Raw genomic sequence first — 20285 nt, 5'->3', positions numbered from 1 at the left:
CCTCCCGCGCAGGAGCCGCCCCCGCCCGGCACGGGGAGGTCGCCGCGCCCCGCGGTGAGTGAGGAGGGCCGGGGGGGATGGCGGGGACGGAGGGTCCCGCCCCGGCACGGGCAGGGCCGGGTGCGGCCCGCGCCCGTGAGGGGCGGCTGAACCGGGCGGGCTCCGCTCCGTGGGCCGCAGCCCCGCTGCCCCGGGCTGGGGGTGCCCGGGGGGCGCGGTGCTCGCCCCTTCCGTGGGCTCTTTCCCCCCGGCGATGGCCGCGGCCTCCCCTTGCCCCGGGAGGCGTCCGCTCGCCGGGCTGGCCCCAGGCCTGGCCCCGGCGGTGCTTTGCCGTTCACTCCCCCCGGGGATGGGGTGACGGGGGGGCCCTGCCCGTGGAGCGGGCATTCCCGGCTGGGTGAGGGGCTGCTCGCTGCCCTCGCACGGGAAGGAGCCGCGGCAGCGGGCAGGGAGATGGGGGCACAGGATGCTCCGTCCCCGGGGGTTCCCCCTCTGCTGCTGTCCCGAATCCCGGCCTTTCCTCTGCACCAAGGGCAGAGCTCCCGGCGGGAGCTGCAGAGGGACACGGGCTGCTGGCAGCGTTTTCCAGAGCTCATCCCTCTCCGGGGAAATCTCCACCGCCTTATCCCACCCTCGGTTGCTTTAATTTTTGGAGATCTTAAAGCTCCTGGCCACGACGGGGACACGTTGTAAGGGCTCCTGTAGGTGACTCTGTTCCTGTGCTCTGTTGGCTCTTCCCGGATGATTCACGCTGATCTCTTTTGTGTATTTTGCTCAGTTTCTTTTTTTTTTCCCCTGGTTCAAGATTTTTCTGTTCCTTCCCTGTGTGAAATGCGTGCTCTGGGCTGGGTGCAGTGAGGGTTAAGATGTTCCTCAGAGTCATTAAAATCACGGAGCAGCCGAGCCTGGCGGGACCTCGGGAAGTCTCTGGTGCAGCCCCTGCTCCAGGCAGGCTCAGCTGGGAGATCAGACCAGGTTACTCAGCATTCCTGAGCATCGCTCCCGCTGCCCTTCCTGCCTGCATCCAAAACTGCCCTGACGTTGCTGAACGCTGCTGCTCCCTCCCTCTCTGCTCCCCTCTGCAGCAGGGGAGTTTCTTTGTGAGCCTTTGTCTCTCCTGGTCCCCTGTGAGTGCGCTTTGGGTGGAGAAATGGCTGTTTGGGGGGAGCAGCAGCCTCGACAAAAGGCGGTGGCGGGTCTTGAGTGTGTCTGTGATTCAGAGCTAGAGACCTTTGTACCTGGGGAGACAGGAGAGCAGTGAAGCACCTTCCTGTGCTCCTGGAGAGCAGGTTGCTGTGGGCAGCCAGGGTTCCTCGTGGCAGCAGCCTGAGGCACAGGGAAGCAGCATTCAGGCTTGGAAGATAAATGTGGTTTTTATGTCCCAGATGGGACTGTGACCCTCTGGCTGGCTCCTTATGGTCTGTCCTTTGTTTGACTCTTCCCTCTAAGTGTATGGACCAGACCTCTGTTTTATCAGTTTTTAGTACCTGATACTTGCAAGAATTCCAGGATTTTGGTAAGGGGATGACAGAAAGGTTCAGTGCTCAAGATTCTCGGATTTTAAGAAGAATTTTCTGGGAAGGAATGAGGCACACCACAGAGTTCACTGGGCCTCGTTGTTCAGATGAAGTCTCTCAGATTTATCAGGGCTGTTCAAACCCAGGCTGTGCTGACAGAACAGATTTGGACCAAGGAATGAAACCCAAGGATTTATTTGTGCTCAGCTGGAAATGTGACCTATGGAAGATGCTTTTACCCAGCTGCTGTGTGAAATCTCCTTTCTCCCCTCTTCCTCCCCAGTTTGCTGTCCTGCCCAGCTCTCTGAGTAGTTAATGCAGAAGATAAAGAGGGTTCGTCTGGAAAACGAGACTGCAGGAAGTTGGAGAAGGTATGTGCAGGCCCCTGTGTGGCCTCTGTGTGCTGTGGGACAGAGCAGCCACCACCTCTGCACTGAGACAGGGTTCTGAGAAATCCCATCTGTACAGTCCTGCCCAGGGAGCTCTGTGTCAGGATCTGAGTCAGGAAGTGACTCAGGGCAAGAACTTGTTTCACTCACTTCCAGCATCGAGCTTTACGGTTTTTTCCGGGTTCTCATTTCCCACCTGTGCTTGTTATCCCCTCCAGACTAACACCTTCCCCCAGAGGAGGCTCACCCACCTCACCTGCCAGGGCACAAATGGCATTAAAAGACCCCCAAGGGGCAGCTGCATGTTTTTGGGAGTGGAGAGAGCAGTGTTCCTGCAGCAGCTCTGAGTCATCCCAGTCCCTGCCTCAGCGTGGGGCAGAAGGGACAGGCCTTCTCCAGCAAGGTGCAAATCTTCTGTGTGCTATTGCTGCCTGTCTTAGGATGGTTAATAACTGGTGTCTTGATCCAGTTCACATTTGAGTAATGTAATCCCAAAATCTGCTCTAAGTTACTCCATGTCCTTATTTACTTTTGTACACAGTGTTGCCAAATACTTACTAGGACTTTTTCCAGAGGTGGCTGTAGTGACAGAGGCAGAAATCTGAGTTTCCTTTTACTCTGTGTCGTGCCAGGACCTAAGTTTTAGGAGGTTTTTTTCCCTTCTAGTGGGAAGTATCCCTGCCCATGGCAGGGGTTTGGAATTAGATGATCATTAAGGTTGCTTCCAGTTGAAACTATTCTGTGATTTTGTGAGAGTCCACCAAGCTCCAGTGGTAATTCCCAGCACTCCCAGGTCTGTGTGGTGGCTGCTTTGCTTACCCCACTTCCCCACTCCATTCTAGTGTCCAAATCACCAGGATGAGAGCAGTGCCAAGCTTAGAGCTGTGCTGTTCACATGACAAAATCATGGCAGTATATTTTGGAAGGAGCTCCAGGCTCCAGTTCAGCTGGGGACAGGTACCAGCATCACATTTGTGGACTGGTTTTAAAGGTTAAACTTTCACTTCTGAGGAGCCAGCCTGGTTGAGAGAGGTGGATTCATCAGCTGGGTGAGAGTTACCCAGGGGCCAGGCTTTGTGAGCTGAAGCCAGAGTATTTAACTGGCTGAGTGACCTGCAGTGGGATGGGGCTGGGAGAATTGCACTCAGTTTATGGATTTTCATGGTCTTTCTGTCATGTGCTTCTGACAGGCAGCACTTCTGCCTTCAGCTGTGATTTTAGCTGCTGCAGTGGAGAGCCTGGATACAGGCAGAGGCCACAGACACACAGTCTTAAAACATCCCACATCTCTTTTGTGGTTTCACTTGGGCTTCCTGCCTGCCTTTGATTGGAAAATGCTCCTCTTCATCCATTTTCAAGCTGTGGATTTACTGCTGGGCAGTAGGTACCAGGAGTACCTACAGAATTATTTTAGGAGCTTGTTCTTGTGTTACTTTTGGTACATTTTGTACAAATTTGGGACTTAGGAGTCTGAGGAGATGTTACATTTTCAGCCCTTGCACAAGGCTGATTCTATCTCCTTGGAGCAAAATTATCCAGGCTAATTTTGTCCAATAAACTGAAGTTCTTCTGAAATTCTCTGTAACGTTCTTTCAGGTACCTCCAAAACCCCTCAAATGTCCTGCTTCTCAAGTGGGGTGTCAGAAACAGGTTTCCCTAGTCCTCAGCTCATTCCTGCTTTGCAGTGGATGACATCACTGACCTTGGGCAAGTCTGTGGGTCCACTAATTAACATTAGTGTTAATGTGGAGGCGGTTCTTGTCCTCTCCTTCCACACCTGCTCACTTGGAAATCTCTGAGGAATGTGTGCCACGTTTCTCAGGGCACAGCCAGGGTCTGCTCCTGCTGCCTTCTCTCTCTTAGCAAAGCAGTTGCCCTTTTTTCCCCTGATTTCCCATCTCTCTTGCATCATTCCAGGCCTCAGTGTCCACTCAGGTAAGTGAATGGCTGTGCTTGTCTCTGAACCTCTCTCCTCAAGAGATGGGCAGGTTTTCCTTCGGGATAGGAAGGGGATTCCACTTGTGTGGTCTCACAGGGCAGGAGTTTATGTGCCTTTATGATAGGTCATAGCTTTGATGACATATCCATCCGAATTCCTGGAGTGGTTTTCCTTTGAGTCAGGCTGCTTGTTGTCTGCACCAGAATCTGCTGCTTGAGCTTCCTTTAACAGCTTCTTCTAGAGCCAGCCCTGGGAGAGGGAGTTCTCTGAGGTCAATATCTTCATTTACAGGATTCCAAATGGGATGGGAGACGGACTTTTCCTTTCAATGTGTTTAAAATGTAATCCTTGAGTGCAGAGAATGCCAGGATCTGTAGTTTAGGGAGCACCTGTTTGATTTTAAGGCTCAATTCTCTCCCTCTACTCCTCCCTCAGTTTTTTGCCCAGTTCTGAAGGGGAAGCGAGGATGACTGCAGTGGACACGCTCTCGGACAGCTCCGAAGTGGTCGAGATGGAGGATGTGCCTTCCCAATTCCAGGTGCAAAAGCATTCTTGGGATGGGCTGCGTGACATTATTCACAGCAGCAGGAAGTACTCGGGCATGATAGTGAACAAAGCTCCCCATGATTTCCAGTTTGTCCGGAAAACGGAGGAGTCCAGCCCGCACTCTCACCGCCTCTATTACCTGGGTAAGCCTCCTGCCAGCATCCAGGGGAACGTGGGGCTCTTCCAAACCCAGCAGGCAAGGGATGGGAAGGGTTGGGATGGGAGGGATCTCCCTCTGTGAGATTTGGGAACTGAGATTGGGTAACGTGGCTCGAGGCCTGCGGGACCTTCCGCAAAGCCTGGGGCTGAGCAGGGGCTCAAACTCAGGGATCAGCTGTGACAAGGGGAAGTGCTGGCCAGCCAGCACTTGTGTCCTCTGTCACGCAGGGGATGGGGCAAGAGAAGGGACAATCTCGTGCCTCTGTAGCCTGGGAGAAATGGGATTTAGTTGCTTCATTAACCAGACTGACTTTCCAAGAAATTCGCTGTCAGTAATGACTAATTACATGTTGCAACATATTAATGGCAGGGTGGTGGTGTCTCCTGCTTTATTAGGTATCATGAAGGTAGGATGCTTTCAAGAGCAGGGAAGAAAATTGAGGTGGGAATGAGCTGTTCCTGGCATTTGCAGGGAAATTTCCCTTTCCTTCAGTGGGACTGAAAGCAGAATTCCGTGTTGTACAGGTCCCTTGTTACAGATGGAGCACGATGCAATTAGTGACAGAGTTGTTGGATTTTAGTAACTGGATTATTTTGTGGCTGGTAACATGGGAAGCTTTATAGACTATAAAGAGTTTGTTGTGCTTTGGGGCATGAACTGATCATTACTGGGCCAGTACAAAAATTGCCAGATGTGCAACTCTGTGCAGTTACTGCTGCCCTGAAGTGACCCTGCTGTTCTTCCTTCTTTTTCCAGGTTTTGAGTGTAGGTCACTGTAGGATGCTGGATTTGAGGGACTGATTTGTGTTGTCACCAAGCAGCTCCTGTGTGCCAGGATTTGATTTGTGTAGTTCTCATAAATTCTTGGGACACAAGTGCTGTTCTGAAGGGCAGGATCCAGAACTGGCATATTTTTCTTGTCAAGTCTGAGCAGTGAGGCTTGATTTAAAGTTGAATGTATTTCCAGTTCACTTTGATACTGGTTTTGATCTAGATGATTAAAGAACTAAGTGGCTCGTTTTAAATTTTTTTTAGTGTTCTGTTGTATGAAATGGCAACCAAACCAGCTCCTGGGTGGTTGGTGTTCTGCCAGGGTGTGACTGTTCCAGGAGCCAGAACCAGGAATGAGGATACACGAGTGCCTTTTCAGTGTTTCCTTCCTTAAGGAATTGCACAGGGCTTAGAGCAGATTAATCCCTCAGTTAAGATCAGCATCAGCCAGGTAATCCCAGGGTACCTCTTCTCAGATGTCCCTAATAAAGGGTAAATTCTGATTTAAATGCTGATTCCTCTGCCATAATAAATGGACACTCCCAGGGATGGGGCAGCCACAGCTTCTCTGGGCAGCCTGTAAGTTCCCAAGTGTTTAACTCAGTGTGCTGTTACTGCCCCAGCATGAAATAACATTTTAAAGTGTTTAAATAAAACTGAGGAGTGGATGGAGAGTCCTGATGAACTTTGCTGTAGGGTTGAATATTTCATTTGAAGCAAAGTAAACTGTCTTTCGGGGAGGAAGGCAATATTTTCCTTGTAAATGCCAATTGATTGTAGTCAGCCTGAGGTCACTGGAGAAAGTTCTAACATGAGGGGAAGGGAAGTCCAGGTCACAGTTGCCTGAGTGTCAGACATGTGTGTCCAGAGTCATTTGTTCCTCTCTGCAGTTTTTCCTGTGTGGCCATCCTCAATCATTCCTGGGCCATCCCCACAGAGTTTTGTGTTGTATCGTGGCAGATGCTGCTTATGTTAAACACCACATGCTCAGCACTTTGGTGTTCCTGGATCTCTGAGGATTAGATCTTCACATATTGCTCTGCTTCCTGAGCACTTATTAATATTTCAGTTTTAATTTGAAGTAACTACTGCTGGGTCAGCCAGCTCAGAAATCTCTCTGTTCTGCCCAGAACATGTGCAGAGTAGGCAGTACCAGGGCACAGATCCCTGTGTGAATTTCTGATCCAGGGAGTCTCTGCAGCATAAGTAGAGGGCAAGTTCATGGTCTTTGTTTTTGTGGAAACTGTCAAAATCACACCTCAGGATATTTGATGGTTGTTTTGGAAGTTGGATGAAGGCCAGGAGCTCATTTGATAACCACAGTCAAAGGCTTATGTAAAATGACAAGGTCTTTGACTCTGTAGGATACTGTTTCCCATTTGAATGGGCTCTCTGGAGCTTCCAGGCTTTTCCTTCCCCCCTTGCAAGCTGCTGCCTTGGCCTGAATCAGGTCCCTGTAGCAAATTTCTGTATGAGAAATGTGGAGAGTAATGTTGTGTCACCCATTCAGGGAGTGGTGCTCTTAGAGTGGATCTGGAGCATGGGAGGACAGGCACAGAGGGGAAAATTGGACCTAAAACATTCTGGAGAGGTGGGGTAGTGTTAAATCTTGCTTAGGAAAATTCCAAACAAGTCAATATCTAAGTGGTCTAGATGTTATTCTGGGATTGATCTGGGAGCTGCTTGGGAAGGAATGTGGGGGCCCCAGCCCCTGTTTCCAGACTTGTGTTGGAATTTGCTCATGGGCCTCTTTGTCCTGGCTAATTCATCTTAAGTAGGATGATGCTTTTGTCCTCCCACAGGAATGCCATATGGTAGCAGAGAGAATTCCCTTCTTTACTCAGAGATTCCCAAAAAGGTACGGAAGGAGGCCTTGCTGCTCTTGTCCTGGAAACAGATGCTGGACCACTTTCAGGTAAGCCAGAGTGGGAAGAGCCTGGGGAAGCTGGGTGATGCTGTGGTGGGGACATCTGTATGGTGTCTGTCATCCTTCCTGCTTTTAAAAAGTCAGAAAAGTTGAGTTTAAATTGCTGCTTCTGCCTTACACTGTTGTGAGTGCAGCAGGAAGGGAGGGAACTTTCCCCTCCCTGGTTTCAGTGTCTTCATGCCCTTTGTCACTGACAGCCCTGGAGGGTGTTGGTCTTTTCAGCCCTGCTTGAAAAGCTCCTGGTGGAACAGAATTTATCTGTCTTGACCCCGTTTGGGCTGCGAGTTCTCTCCAGGGTAATTCAAGATCCCGGAAGAACTTTTGTTTGCAGTGTCTGACATGGAAACTGTTTGTGAAGGCTGCAGATAACGTCATTAAGTTAATTGGTTACATCTGATTTGCATAAGCAGAGCAGGCGCAGCTGTTCTCGCTTCATGCTGAAGTGCCAACTGTAGAACTGACAGATTCACAGCTCAGCCCTCCTGTAGGGGGAAATTTGGGGGGTGTGGGGGGTTTAGGCCCCCTGGACCCCAGAGGTGTAGCCTGGACAACAGGAATTGGGGACCTGTACCCTGACACTGCTGCCTGTTTGAGCTGGGGGGTTGTGACAGGCTCAGAGCACTCCTGTGAACGTTGCTCTCCTTGCAAATCCTTTCAGATATTCCTTTCCTTCAATTCTAGGCAACCCCTCACCACGGGATGTATTCCAGAGAGGAGGAGCTCTTGAGGGAGCGCAAGAGACTGGGTGTCTTTGGGATAACATCCTATGATTTCCACAGTGAGAGTGGCCTGTTCCTCTTCCAGGCCAGCAACAGCCTCTTCCATTGTCGAGATGGGGGCAAGAATGGCTTCATGGTGAGTCTGCCAGGGATTTCATGGACTCACCTCAAAGGGCCTTGATGGTTTGGGTTGGAGATGGCTGCACGTGGAATCCCAGGCTGGATTGGGGTGGAAGGGACCTTAAAGGCCATCCCAGTGTCACCCCCTGCCATGGGCAGGGACACTTCCCGCTATCCCAGGGTGCTCCCAGCCTGGTGTTGAACACTGCCAGGGATCCAGGGGCAGCCACAGCTGCTCTGGGCTCCCCACCCTCGCAGGGGGTTCTCCTGGAGCCCCTTCATGCACTGCAAGGGGCTCTGAGGTCTTCTGCAGTGAACATTCCCAGCCTGGCTCCAGAGGGGCTTCAGCCTTGGAGCATCTCTGTGGCTCCTCCTCTCCACATCTTCCACATCTTCACCTGTTTGGTTATGGTGGCTGCTCTTGTCCTGCCAGGGTCACATTTGCCATCATCCCCTGGGCTGTGCTGTGTCTCAGACTGAGGCTTTTTCTCCTCAGAGCTGACGTGGCACCCAGCTCTGTGTGTGTGTCTCTTGCCACAGGTGTCTCCAATGAAGCCTCTGGAGATCAAGACTCAGTGCACGGGGCCACGGATGGATCCCAAAATCTGCCCTGCTGACCCAGCCTTCTTCTCCTTCATTAACAACAACGACCTGTGGGTGGCAAACATCGAGACGGGCGAGGAGAGGCGCATGACCTACTGCCATAAAGGTGTGGGGCTTCCTCCACCCCAGAGGGAATTCCTGCTGAGGAACCTGGCCTGCAAACACCCACATTCCTGCCTCATTTCTTACAAGTGCATTTGTCTTTTGGGTCAGCGTTTTCCAAGGAGATGTAAATGCAAAATGCAAATGCTGTCTCGCCTTTGTTCCTCTCCAGGCTTATCCAATGTTCTGGATGACCCCAAGTCTGCTGGAGTAGCCACTTTTGTCATTCAGGAGGAGTTTGATCGGTTCACGGGCTATTGGTGGTGTCCCACAGCGTCCACAGAAGGTCAGTCACTGTTCTGCCCATCAAATCCTGGCACTGTGACTGCTGCCTCTGGCTAGGAATGAGGTTCTGAGCATGATTTGCCTTTGGGCTGTTCCTGGGGAGATCAGCTGAAGGAGCAAAGCACTGAGGGGATTATAATTGTGGGGTGTTTGCAGGTGGTCACTAAGAGCTGGGGCTGAGCAGGTGTTCCCTCTGCACCAGTGCTCCAGGCAGGCCAGAAGCAGCAGGAAATGCTGTTGTAAACATTCCTGCTCTCTGTCCCAGGTTCAGAGGATTTGAAAACACTGCGGATCTTGTATGAGGAAGTGGATGAGTCAGAGGTGGAGATAATTCATGTTCCTTCACCTGCCTTGGAGGAGAGAAAAACAGATTCCTATCGGTACCCCAGGACAGGTGGGTGAAACACGTGGGGCTGCTGAGGCAGCTTTGGGCTCCTGCTGGAATCAGCAGTGGAATTGGGGCTATAAACTTGGCATCATTAATCTGGGCACTTACTGGGATGTAGAAACAGGTTGTAAAAGTTGAGACCTAATTGACTCTCTAATCCCAAAACCTGCTGCAAGAAAGGCTGAACTTTAAATCCCAGCCCTAAATGAAAGCGTTGCTGAGGAAGTGGAATATATCTGCTGGCATATTGTGGAATGCTTTCTGAATCCCATCTTTCCTCTCCCTCCTGGGAACGTGCACAGCCAGCTAGGGAAGGCAAAGCAAACTGTTCCCATTCCCAGGATGACTCTGGTGTTTGGTCACATACATATTTGATATTTGTAAATTCACACAGAGCCAGAGTAGGACCAGGGGCAGTTCTCCTTTAGAAGCTGTATTTTGTGTAACCACAGAATGTTCAGCTTGATCATTTGGTGTTTTTTCACTTCTTCTCTGCAGGCAGCAAAAACCCCAAGATTACATTGAAACTGGCAGAATTTAAAACAGACAGCAAGGGTAAGGTAAGTGATAACTCAGAAAGGGACATTGCACAGGAGGGTTTTTGAAGCTCCCTGGAATTAAAACAAGGTCGCAAAGAAATCCTAAATAGTGTTAGTCTGGGTTTTTTATTCTCTTGTAATAGCTGGATCTCTAATGTGTTTATCCAAGAAACAGAAATACTTCAAATGCTGACAAGAATCATTCTGGGGGAGATTCAGCTGGGAATGTGGAGGGAAGGGGAAAGTGGGGCTTGCCTGGTGCACCATGGCAGAGGCAGGAGGGCTGGAGCCAGGTCTAATCCGAGGCTTCAGTCCCTGCCTGTGTCCTTTCCTGTGGCTGAATGCCAAAATCATCTTGCTTTGAAGCCTGTCTTTCCCTTCCTGCTCTTTGTAGCAAGGCTTGCTTCTCCTGACCTGACCCTTGCTGATGCCAGTAGCTAAACTTCCTTGTTCTGCCATCTCCCTGAGCTTCCCTGGGAGAAGGTGGTGAGTTCTGCTTGCTCTCATTTGATGTTGGGCCTTGGTTTTGCTGCAGATTGTGTGTGCTCAGGACAAAGAGCTGGTGCAACCCTTTGCTGCCTTGTTTCCCACTGTGGAGTACATTGCCCGTGCTGGATGGACCCGGGATGGCAAATAGTAAGTCCATTTTCCTCCCAAAATAACTTTCCCAAGGGCTCCTCTGGTTGCAGACCCTCAACATGCTTGTGCTGTTCATGACCTGGTTTTAAAGCCCTGAGTGCCAGAAATGGCACATGACTATTTGGTTTCTTCAGTGCTGTAACATCCTAAGAGTAGGAACGAAGCAGAGCAGAGTGACAGGCTGGGCTTTGTCACAACCAGAGTTAAATGACATTGATACAGTAAGTGGGCAGTCCTGGGGAATTCTTTGCAGCTGAAGGTGTTTAACACAGGCACAGTGTGTTTCCTGCTGAAAATGGGGGTGTTCTGTGGTCAGTTTTATCTTGGCTCGTTGCACAGTTGGTCCTCAAAGCCTGAGTCACAGCACAGGGGCAGGGTCTGTGGTGCCACATCCTTCATGCAGCATGTCCAAAGAGAAGGATTGCTCTGGGGCTGGCTATTGCTGCAAATGGGATACACAGTCTTGCCTGAAGAGTTACAGAATTCACCCCAATCTGATTGAAATTTTGAAGTTCTTAATTTTTCCCCCTCCCAAGCCTGGCTGTTAACTGGTGTGCTTGCAGATTAAGTTAAGGTGACTTGGCTGTCTTTGAAGGTGGCATTCTGTAACTCATCATTAATTTTCTGCTCTGGAAAGGAAATTTAGAGAGCTTTCCAGCAGGTAATCCCAGAGGTGATTGTGATGTTCTGCACCAGAGCTTATCTAAATGTGCTGAATATCTCAGTTCCTGAAATCCTGCGGCGCTGGGGGAGAACTGGCTCTTTTCAAATCTGTCTTTCACGATGAAACTCCCCTGGATGCACTCACAGGCCTTGGGGTGGCTGTGCTTTGCCATCTGTCGTGCTGAGAGCCTGCAGTGCAGCAGCACTTCCAGGGACTCTCCTTGGAGGGGAGCAGGGCTGGGCTGAAGCAGCTCCTTCTCCTGGCACTCGTGTTGGGTCTGTGCCTCTCCCTGCCAGAGCGCGAGGAGGAGGCTGCAGACAGAGCTCTTGGAGGGTGATCACTTGAGCTGGAGCACAGACAGTGCTTCCTGGTGGAGGGGTGTCCAAGGAGGAGTTCCATTCTGGAGACAGGGCTGTGTTAGCAGTGCTCCCTTGGAACAGGCACTGGCAGATCTGTCAGACATCTCGCCTGAGCGATACCCCTGTGAAATACCAGAGCTGTCTGGCAGTACGTGTGTGTTGGCACAGCTTCCAGGGGATTAGAAGGCAGCAGTGATGAGAAAAGCTTTGCATTCAGATGCCCAAATCCTTTCTGGCAGCAGGGGAAAGAAAAGGATGCATGTTCTGAGTGTTGGAAAGGGACCTCTATTCTGTGGTACTGACTTTCACCTCCGACTTCTTTCCCCAGTGCCTGGGCTATGTTCCTAGACAGACCTCAGCAGAGGCTCCAGCTAGTCCTTCTGCCTCCAGCACTCTTTATTCCAGTCCCAGAAAATGAGGAGCAGCGTGCTGAATTTGCCAAAACTGTGCCAGAAAATGTCCAGCCATTTGTGATCTATGAAGAAACCACTGATGTGTGGATAAATGTAAGAGGCTCAGAGCTGGGAGGAGAACACAGGCTGCCCCTTCCTCCCCTCAGTTAACCATTCTCATGTTGATTGGGTGTCCAGTTAAGTCCTTGCTATGGCAGCTTTGCTACTCAGTCCCAAATTTGGTGTTGAATCAGGGGTTTGATAAAGCAAATCACTCACAGGTTTCTCATCTTGTGTGGCAGGTCCATGACATCTTCTATCCTTTCATCCAGCCGGAGGGGGAGGAGGAAGAGCTCTGCTTTATCCGAGCCAACGAGTGCAAAACGGGGTTCTGTCACCTGTACAGGGTGACAGCAATCCTGAAGCCAGGCAGCCACGACTGGGTGCAGCCCTGTGTCCACAGTGAGGGTAAGGGCTGCAGCCCTGGGAGCTCCCCTCCTGCTGTCCTTTGGGGAGGGCAGTGATTTATGCTCGTGGTCTCTCTTGTAGATGATTTCAAATGTCCCATCAAGGAGGAGGTTGCCCTGACTGGTGGGGAGTGGGAGGTGCTGGCGAGGCACGGATCCAAGGTAGGGGTTATTTTTATTCTCTTGCAGTGCTCAGCTCTGCATTCTCTGCCCCCAGTCCTGGCCTGAGTCCTCCCTTACGCTTGGGACTTGCTAGAACTGCTTAAGCTTCATTTTGTTGCTGTTTTTATTGCTGCCTCTGCTTTCCCCAGAAGTGCTGTAGGCCAGTGCACATGGATCTGATTGCCTTCTTAATCAGACTTCGGATTGCTCCTTAGGAAAATCCCAGGAGTGGGTCAGGCCATAAAAAAGGACACAAGTCTGAGGTTTAAGAGCAACAAAGAACCATTTTGTGGAGAAGCTGGGGATTGCTGCCTTTGCTGAGGCATTTTAACTCCAATGAGTTCTTGCAATGTGGAAATGTGTCCTGGCACTCAGAGTGAACTCTTGGTCTCCAGCTGATCCCTCAACAGAGCCTTTAGGAGCAAGGCAGCTGGGGAATATAAAGCAATTTGGAATATGGAGAAGCTGTGTCTGTTGTCGCTTGCAGAACAGCCAGAAATGAATTTTTATTAATCTTGTAGAAACCTAGTTTCATTTTTGCTTCAGGAATTAACTCCGAGTCTGATCTTTAACACTCCCAGGTGATTCTGTCAAAATAAAGACCTTGTCTGTTCATTTCCAATTAATCTGGATTTTCACTTCTCGCTTTTTAAAAGACCAGCAGCTCCAAGCTTTTGGTTTCTGCTGCTTTTCCTCAATCTGCAATTAACCTGCTGTCCCTCCCCATGTGGATTCTCACTGTACATGCTGTTGATTTTGGCCACAGCTCTTCCCTGCATGTGTTATGGCTAAAATTGTGTTAGCAGCAATTATTTTGATGCATTTGTTGCTCCACAGGGCTCTGCCTGGTTTTCCTGGCCAATTGAGTTGGATGTTTTTCCCTTTGCTGTTCACAGGGGTCTTCAAACTGTGGGTTAGCCAGAAATAGCATTTGGAAACTGTAAGGTGGAAAAACAGTTCAGTTACTGTTGCTGGATCAATGCAGGATTTAAAAGCTGTCGCCTCTGTTCCTGCCTGACTGGGTGGTTTTTAGAAACAGCTTTATCTGGACAGTAAAACCTATTTTAGTGTGTCTCAAAGTTTGGTGCTGAGAGCTGTTAGACTGGTCCTCCCACGAATGGGAATTCATGACCATGATGGCTGGAAAAAAGGTACCTGTACCTTTACAATCCAGCCATGCTGGCTGTGGCCAGGTGAGGGCTGGGCTCTTCTCCCAGGCAGCAGGGGACAGGAGCAGAGGAAACAGCCTCACGTTGCTCCAGGGGGATTTAGGCTGGAGATGGAGGAAATGGCTTCACTGGAAAGGTGATCAGGACTGGGACAGGCTGTCACCACCCCAGAAGTGGTCAGAAGGGTGTGGATGTGGCACATGGGGATGTGCTTAGTGGTGAACACAGTGCTGCTGGGTTCCTGGTTCATCTTGGAGGGGTTTGTCCATTTTCTGAATGATTCCATGGTTCTGTAGGATGTCATACAAGCACAGAATGTTCCTTGTTAAGAGGATGGCTTCCTGTTAACCTGCAGGGAACAAAGCCCAGCTTTTTATGCCCATTAATAGGCAAATGTTTTGAGTCTTTAACAAAAGGGCTGAGGACTGCTGCAGTCTGTCACTGCCTTGTGTTGCCTGCAGCTCTCCCAAGTGCTGTGTGTGTTCTCTGGCCCCTCAGCCCCCTGCCCTGAGCAGCCCTGTCGTGGTGTGTGTGTGTCCTGGGCTGGCAGAGGAGCAGAGCTCGTCCCTGCCTGTCCCTGAGGCCTCTCTCCTGGCACAGATCTGGGTCAATGAGGCCACCAAGCTGGTGTATTTCCAAGGCACGAAGGACACCCCGCTGGAGCACCACCTCTACGTGGTCAGCTACGAGGCTCCCGGGGAGATCGTGCGCCTCACCACTCCAGGCTTCTCCCACAGCTGCTCCATGAGCCAGGTTGGTTGTTCCTTGGATTCCCATCTCCTGACTGGCAGGGATCCTGACTGGCAATGGCAATGACCTGTGCCAGTAATGCTGGAGATGTGGGCAGTGCAGGACCTCATCCCCTGACCCTCCTGTGTTCCCTGCCAGAACTTTGACATGTTCATCAGCCACTACAGCAGCGTGAGCACTCCTCCCTGTGTGCACATCTACAAGCTCAGCGGCTCTGACGACGACCCACTCCACAAGCAGCCCAAGTTTTGGGCCAGCATGATGGAGGCAGCCAGTAAGTCCTGGAGAATGGGCCAGTGGGGCCTCCCAGCAGTAGCCAAGAGTGATGGGGAGGGAAGGGCTCTGAGCACCTTCACTCTGAGGGAAGGTCAATCATGTTATCTTATCTTGTGGGGGAGATATTTCTCACTTGCCCAGGAAATGTTCTGTGGGTTTTGATGTGTTTCACACATGGAGCAAAAGTCCTGCTCCAGGGTGTACAGAGTTGACACACACACAAGGATGTGGTTTTACTGTGGAGTCACTGAATGGTTTAGGTGAGAATGGACATTAAAGTCCATCCTGTTCTCTTGCCCTGCCATGGTCAGGGACATCTGCCACTAGTCCAGGTTGCTCCAAGCCCTGTTCAACCTGGTCTTGAGCACTTGAAGGTGCTTTTTTTTTTGTGTGTGATTTGTCTGAAGAGGGAAGGGACCAGTACCTGGGATACAGTGGTTGCTCCATTCTGCAGGTTTTAAAGGTTTAGGTACAGCTCACAGCAGCACCTGAGCCCCTGCTGCAAACACTTTGTTGTTACCTTCTCCCACCCTGCTGCTGTGGCACAGTGCCCATTGGAGAACTCCCAGCCACTGAGGCTTTCCTGAGGAATCCCTTCCCTGTGGAGGCTGTACTTCCCAGGGAGGGGCTTTGCTAAGCCTTGGCGTGGTTTGGTGTTGAAGGAGCCCTGCTCAGGGTCAGCTTTGGACAGGGCTGGTTCAGGGGGTGGGAGCAGAGCCTGCTCAGTCCCTCAGCACTGTGTGTGACCCTCCTGCTGCAGGCTGTCCCCCCACTACATCCCCCCAGAGATTCAGGGGGTTCAGGGAGTGGGAGCAGAGCCTGCTCAGACCCTCAGCACTGTGTGTGACCCTCCTGCTGCAGGCTGTCCCCCAGACTACGTCCCCCCGGAGATCTTCCACTTCCGCACGCAGTCGGACGTGGAGCTCTACGGAATGGTCTACAAACCCCACGATGTGCAGCCTGGCAAGAAGCATCCCACGGTGCTCTTTGTGTATGGAGGCCCTCAGGTAAAAAGCCAGGGGAATGCTGGGGTCAGGGCTGGGGCTGCTGCCCTGGGCAGAGCTCTGTCAGTCATGCATCAAGACTTGCACTTCGGGTAGCAATGAACACTGTCATGGAATCATGGAATGGTCAGGGTTGACGTGACCTTAAAGCCCATCCAGTGCCACCTCTGCCATGGGCAGGGGCACCTTCCACTGTCCTAGGTTGTTCAGAGATCCAGCCTGGCCTCGAACACATCCAGGGATGGGGCAGCCACAGCTTCTCTGGGCACCCTGTGCAAGGGTTTCACCACCATTGCAACAAAAAACTTCCTCATAATATCCCATCTAAAGCTACTCCTTTTGTCCCTGTGTTTGACCTCTGCTTCAAACCTCAGATGACTTTTCCAGCATGTGGTTTGATTTCTATGGCTCTGATAGCTCGATGAGCTGTCCAGCTCAGGATCCTCCACTGGCAGAGGAAGGCACTGGAAGGCACCTGCTCAGCTCTGAAACTCTTCCTCCCTCCTTGTGCAGGTGCAGCTGGTGAACAACTCCTTCAAAGGCATCAAGTACCTGCGGCTGAACACGTTGGCATCCCTGGGCTATGCTGTGGTGGTGATTGATGGAAGGGGATCATGCCAGCGAGGCCTCAAATTTGAAGGGGCCCTGAAGAACCAAATGGTAACGTCCTCCTTGTGCTGGGGAATCTCTGATCGTTTGTCCTCCCTGGGGGTGGTGGCTGATCGTTTCCTGTGAGAGTGTTTGTGTCTCAAGTTTCTAAATGTATCAAGTCCACTAACATGAAGTCTCCTTTTTGCCTTTTAGGGTCAGGTGGAGATAGAGGACCAGGTGGAAGGTTTACATTATGTAGCAGAAAAATACGGGTTCATCGACTTGAGCCGGGTCGCCATCCACGGCTGGTCCTACGGGGGCTTTCTGTCCCTCATGGGGCTCATCTGTAAACCCAACGTCTTCAAGGTGAGCCTGCACGTGGGGCTGGCACCTTTGGGACACTTGGCTCTCGCAGCTTCAGTCCCTCTTGGCAGCTGGAATTGGCTTTTTGGTTTATTAGGGGTGGACAGGTGGAAATGTCCCCCTGTCCTGCCTGCCTGGAGCTCCCAGCTCCAGTCCTGTGTCCTGCTGCAGCTCATCCTTGGTGGGGCTGGAGGAGGATGGCTCTGGATGGGCTTGGTTTGCCATACAGGGAGATAATGGTGTGCTATTCCCCATCCCAAGTCCCCAGCACAGTTTCTGGATCATTCCCAACTCCTCCTTGCAGAGGGGAGGCCTTTAGTGCTGATGTGCAGGAATTTTTCCCACTGTGACCACAAGAGGAACAGCAGCAGGAGGAGGAATCTGGGTTGTGCGTGGGAGTGCTGAAGGAGAATCCTGAGTGACAGAGCAGCCCAGAGCCTTTCTCCTGCCTCTCCAGGAAAGCAGGGAGCACTGGGGCTGTTGAGCAGGCCGTAACGGAGGCTGTGTGGTGGCACCTCTCTGTTTGACAGATTGCCATAGCAGGTGCCCCTGTCACCGTGTGGATGGCCTACGACACCGGCTACACCGAGCGCTACATGGACGTCCCCGAGAACAACCAGCAGGGCTACGAGGCTGGCTCGGTGGCACTGCACGTGGAAAAGCTTCCCAACGAGTGAGTACCTGCCCCAGACCTGCTCCTGCAGCCCTGCTCAATCCCAGGGGCATGGAGGGGTTCTGATCCTCTTTAACTCGGCAGCAGCTGGGTCACAGCCCCCTGCCAGGGAGGGCTTGAGGCCCGTGGCCATGGCCTGGCACTGCTCTTGCTTGGGTTTGCCTTGTCCAGCTGGAAGGTCTTTGCTCAAGGCCCCCTGCCAGGGAGGGCTTGAGGCCCGTGGCCATGGCCTGGCACTGCTCTTGGGTTTGCCTTGTCCAGCTGGAAGCTCTTTGCTCAAACCCTCTGCAGAGCTTTTATCTGGTGCCTCGTTGTGTTTTCCATCTGGTTTCTCATCCTGTTTCTCTCCTTATCTCTCACCCCATGTCCAGGCCAAATCGTTTGCTGATCCTCCATGGCTTTTTGGATGAAAATGTGCACTTTTTTCACACCAACTTCCTGGTATCGCAGCTAATCCGGGCTGGAAAACCTTACCAGCTGCAGGTAGGAGGGACAGGAGTGGGGAGGGAAGGTCCCATCAGTCTGGAGAAAGTTCCCTGCTGTGTGTTCTGGGGATGGGAGGGGAGGGAGGCAGATCCCCCACATCCTGTTGTGCTGGGGCCGCCTGGCTGCACTGAGGAGGCCGGGAGGTGGCACTGTGGCTGTTCCATGGCTGGCAGCTGTGGCATGTGCAGGCAGGGCTGCTGCCCTGGGGCCTGGAACTTTCCTCCTCCACGAGCTGTTGTGTCCCTCTTGGCAGGGGTGGCTGCGGTGAGCAGGGGGTGCTCCAGACCTTCCCTGGCACTTCTTTGTCCTGATGGAGACTGGGTGGGAAGGGAGCAGGGCTGAGGGGAGGGAGTTCTGTGCCTGCTGAGTGACCAATGCCCCCTGTCTGCCCTGGCACAGATCTACCCCAACGAGAGACACAGTATTCGGTGCCCTGAGTCAGGAGAGCACTACGAAATCACGCTGCTGCACTTTCTACAAGAATACCTCTGAGAGCACGAGCCTCTGCAGACTGGACACTGACAGCTCACCTGCCCCGTGCCCTCCCGCTCCCCGGCAGCGTCCAGCCCAGAGCACAGGGGGCTGAGTGCCCACGTCGGGCTGGGGATACCCCCAGGCCAGGGGGAAAAGCTGGAGGGCGCCTTCCCTTTGGACAGTGCCACCTTCTCTCACTTTCCAAGCTGGAGGTCTGCCCCTGCTCGGCTGCTCGTCCTCCTCCTCTCCTCCAGCCTGGCTGTTCAATGCTTTTTTTTGCTGCTACTCCCTCTCTCCTGGGAATCAATGGACAGTGGTCTGTGTCCCGAGGCTGAGGTTTGTGTCCATCTCTCTCTCCCCAATCCTTTTCCTCTTCCACTGCACCTGTGCAGTTCCCAAACTCTTCCCTGCAAGAGCTCAGTGCCTGTGTTGGAAACGGAAGAGCGGAATCAGAAGCTGCCTTAAGCCAGGAGTGCGAGGGAAGAGAACTACCTACTGCTCACCTGGGGATGTGCTCTGTGTCCTGGCCCTGCTGCCACACTGGAGCCCTGGGAGCTGAAGAGAGCTCTACAGAAGCATGCAACTAGTCTTTTCTTTTTTTATATATATCTATTTTCAAGTTTAAATTTGCAGAGCAGATGGAGGAAGTGGCTGGGGCCGGCAGCGGCGCCCTCTGATCCTTCCTCTCATGGCCGCTCTCACAGAGTTGTGCCAACAGGTAGCACTGGCAGCTGGCTACAGCCAGAGCCTCTCTCCAGAGCTCACAGCAGCATTTGGGTTTTTGCAACACAAGATGGATGGTATTTATGCAAATCCTCCCTCCCTCCGTTCTCTGTGCCGCCTCCCGACCCCCGTTGTCCTTCCCTGAGCTTTCCAATGTGCACTGAAATCGGCTGTGCTTCAGTTCTCTGCGGGTCAGTGACTGGTCCCCCTGCCCGTGTACTCAGCAATGCTCTCTCCTGGTTTTTATTGACCTGGGCAACGGGAACTGCAGTTCTGGGGAGGGGGATTGAGCAATCACACCTCAGGGGAGCACGTCCCCCCCTCAAGCCAAGGGTTCTGCCAGGGGCAAAACGAAAACACAAACAAAACCCACCCAAATGAACCACGTTGACTTGCCCTGGAGTATTTTAAGTGCGTATTATGAAAAGAAAATATTTTTATGGATTCTTATTCTTTTATAATTATGAGTGTAAGATGTAGCGACTCATTAAAATATTGGAAAGAGACGTGGTGGCTGCTTTGGGGGGCAGGAGGAAGCAGCAGCTGCTGCCACAGCCAGAGCAGCTCTGCTGAAAGCCAAGTGCTCTGTTCTTTCTGTGCCGAGCAGTGGAGAGAATATTAAATCCCTGATGTTCCTCGGGGGAAGCACGATCCAAGCAACGGAGGCTTGGGAATCCTGGGCTGTGTGCTGGGCTCGGCGTGACCTTGAGCGAGTCAGCAGCAGCCTGGGGTGGGCACCTCCCTCCCTCTCTCCCGCCTTCCCTCCCTCCTTCCCTCCCTCCCTCCTTCCCTCCCTCCCTCCTCCCTCGGTGGGACTGGGGGTGCAGCTGCTCTGCTCCCACTCTGGGACACACAGCCTGCCTCTGCTCGCCCTCCCAGCCCAAAGCTCCCAAACCCGGCCTTGCTTTGCCTTCCTCCGTGGGAGCTGCTGTTAATTAACCCGCTCTTAATGCCCCGAGGCTGCTGCTGGGGGCTTGTTCTAAATGCAGAGCTTCTTCCAGATGGAGCATTTGGGTTCCTGGGGATGGCTGGGAGCAGATTTCCCCCCACCTCTTCTTGTCCAAATAATTGTCCCAATATTGCAGATG

General features: G+C 52.2%; 1 protein-coding gene across 1 annotated transcript; it reads left to right on the top strand.

Annotated features, from left to right (window-relative positions):
- On the top strand, window positions 1–19703 carry DPP9 (dipeptidyl peptidase 9). The gene is made up of 21 exons (XM_041424553.1): window positions 1–54; window positions 1801–1888; window positions 4281–4534; window positions 7125–7237; window positions 7931–8104; window positions 8629–8797; window positions 8966–9079; window positions 9344–9472; window positions 9965–10026; window positions 10541–10641; window positions 11996–12173; window positions 12362–12527; window positions 12609–12688; window positions 14458–14610; window positions 14746–14881; window positions 15745–15890; window positions 16401–16547; window positions 16692–16844; window positions 17372–17514; window positions 17886–17997; window positions 18400–19703. The coding sequence occupies exons 2-21, from the start codon at window positions 1833–1835 to the stop codon at window positions 18490–18492; spliced, it is 2679 nt and encodes an 892-aa protein (XP_041280487.1). The 5' UTR covers window positions 1–54; window positions 1801–1832; the 3' UTR covers window positions 18493–19703.
- The last annotated feature ends 582 nt before the right edge of the window (window positions 19704–20285 follow it).

The sequence above is a fragment of the Onychostruthus taczanowskii genome, unplaced genomic scaffold, assembly GCF_017590055.1.
Source record: "Onychostruthus taczanowskii isolate IOZ18803 unplaced genomic scaffold, ASM1759005v1 scaffold112, whole genome shotgun sequence".
NCBI classification, from domain to species: domain Eukaryota; kingdom Metazoa; phylum Chordata; class Aves; order Passeriformes; family Passeridae; genus Onychostruthus; species Onychostruthus taczanowskii.
Note: the sequence above shows the minus strand (reverse complement) of the source record. Positions and strands in the feature narration are given on the sequence as shown.

Excerpts from the sequence above, each read along its gene's own strand:
- DPP9 (XM_041424553.1), top strand. The coding sequence starts at position 1,833 with ATGCAGAAGATAAAGAGGGTTCGTCTGGAAAACGAGACTGCAGGAAGT. Across the intron at positions 8,105-8,628 it reads GGGGCAAGAATGGCTTCATG|GTGTCTCCAATGAAGCCTCT; the intron begins GTGAGTCTGCCA and ends CTCTTGCCACAG. Across the intron at positions 9,473-9,964 it reads CTATCGGTACCCCAGGACAG|GCAGCAAAAACCCCAAGATT; the intron begins GTGGGTGAAACA and ends TCTTCTCTGCAG.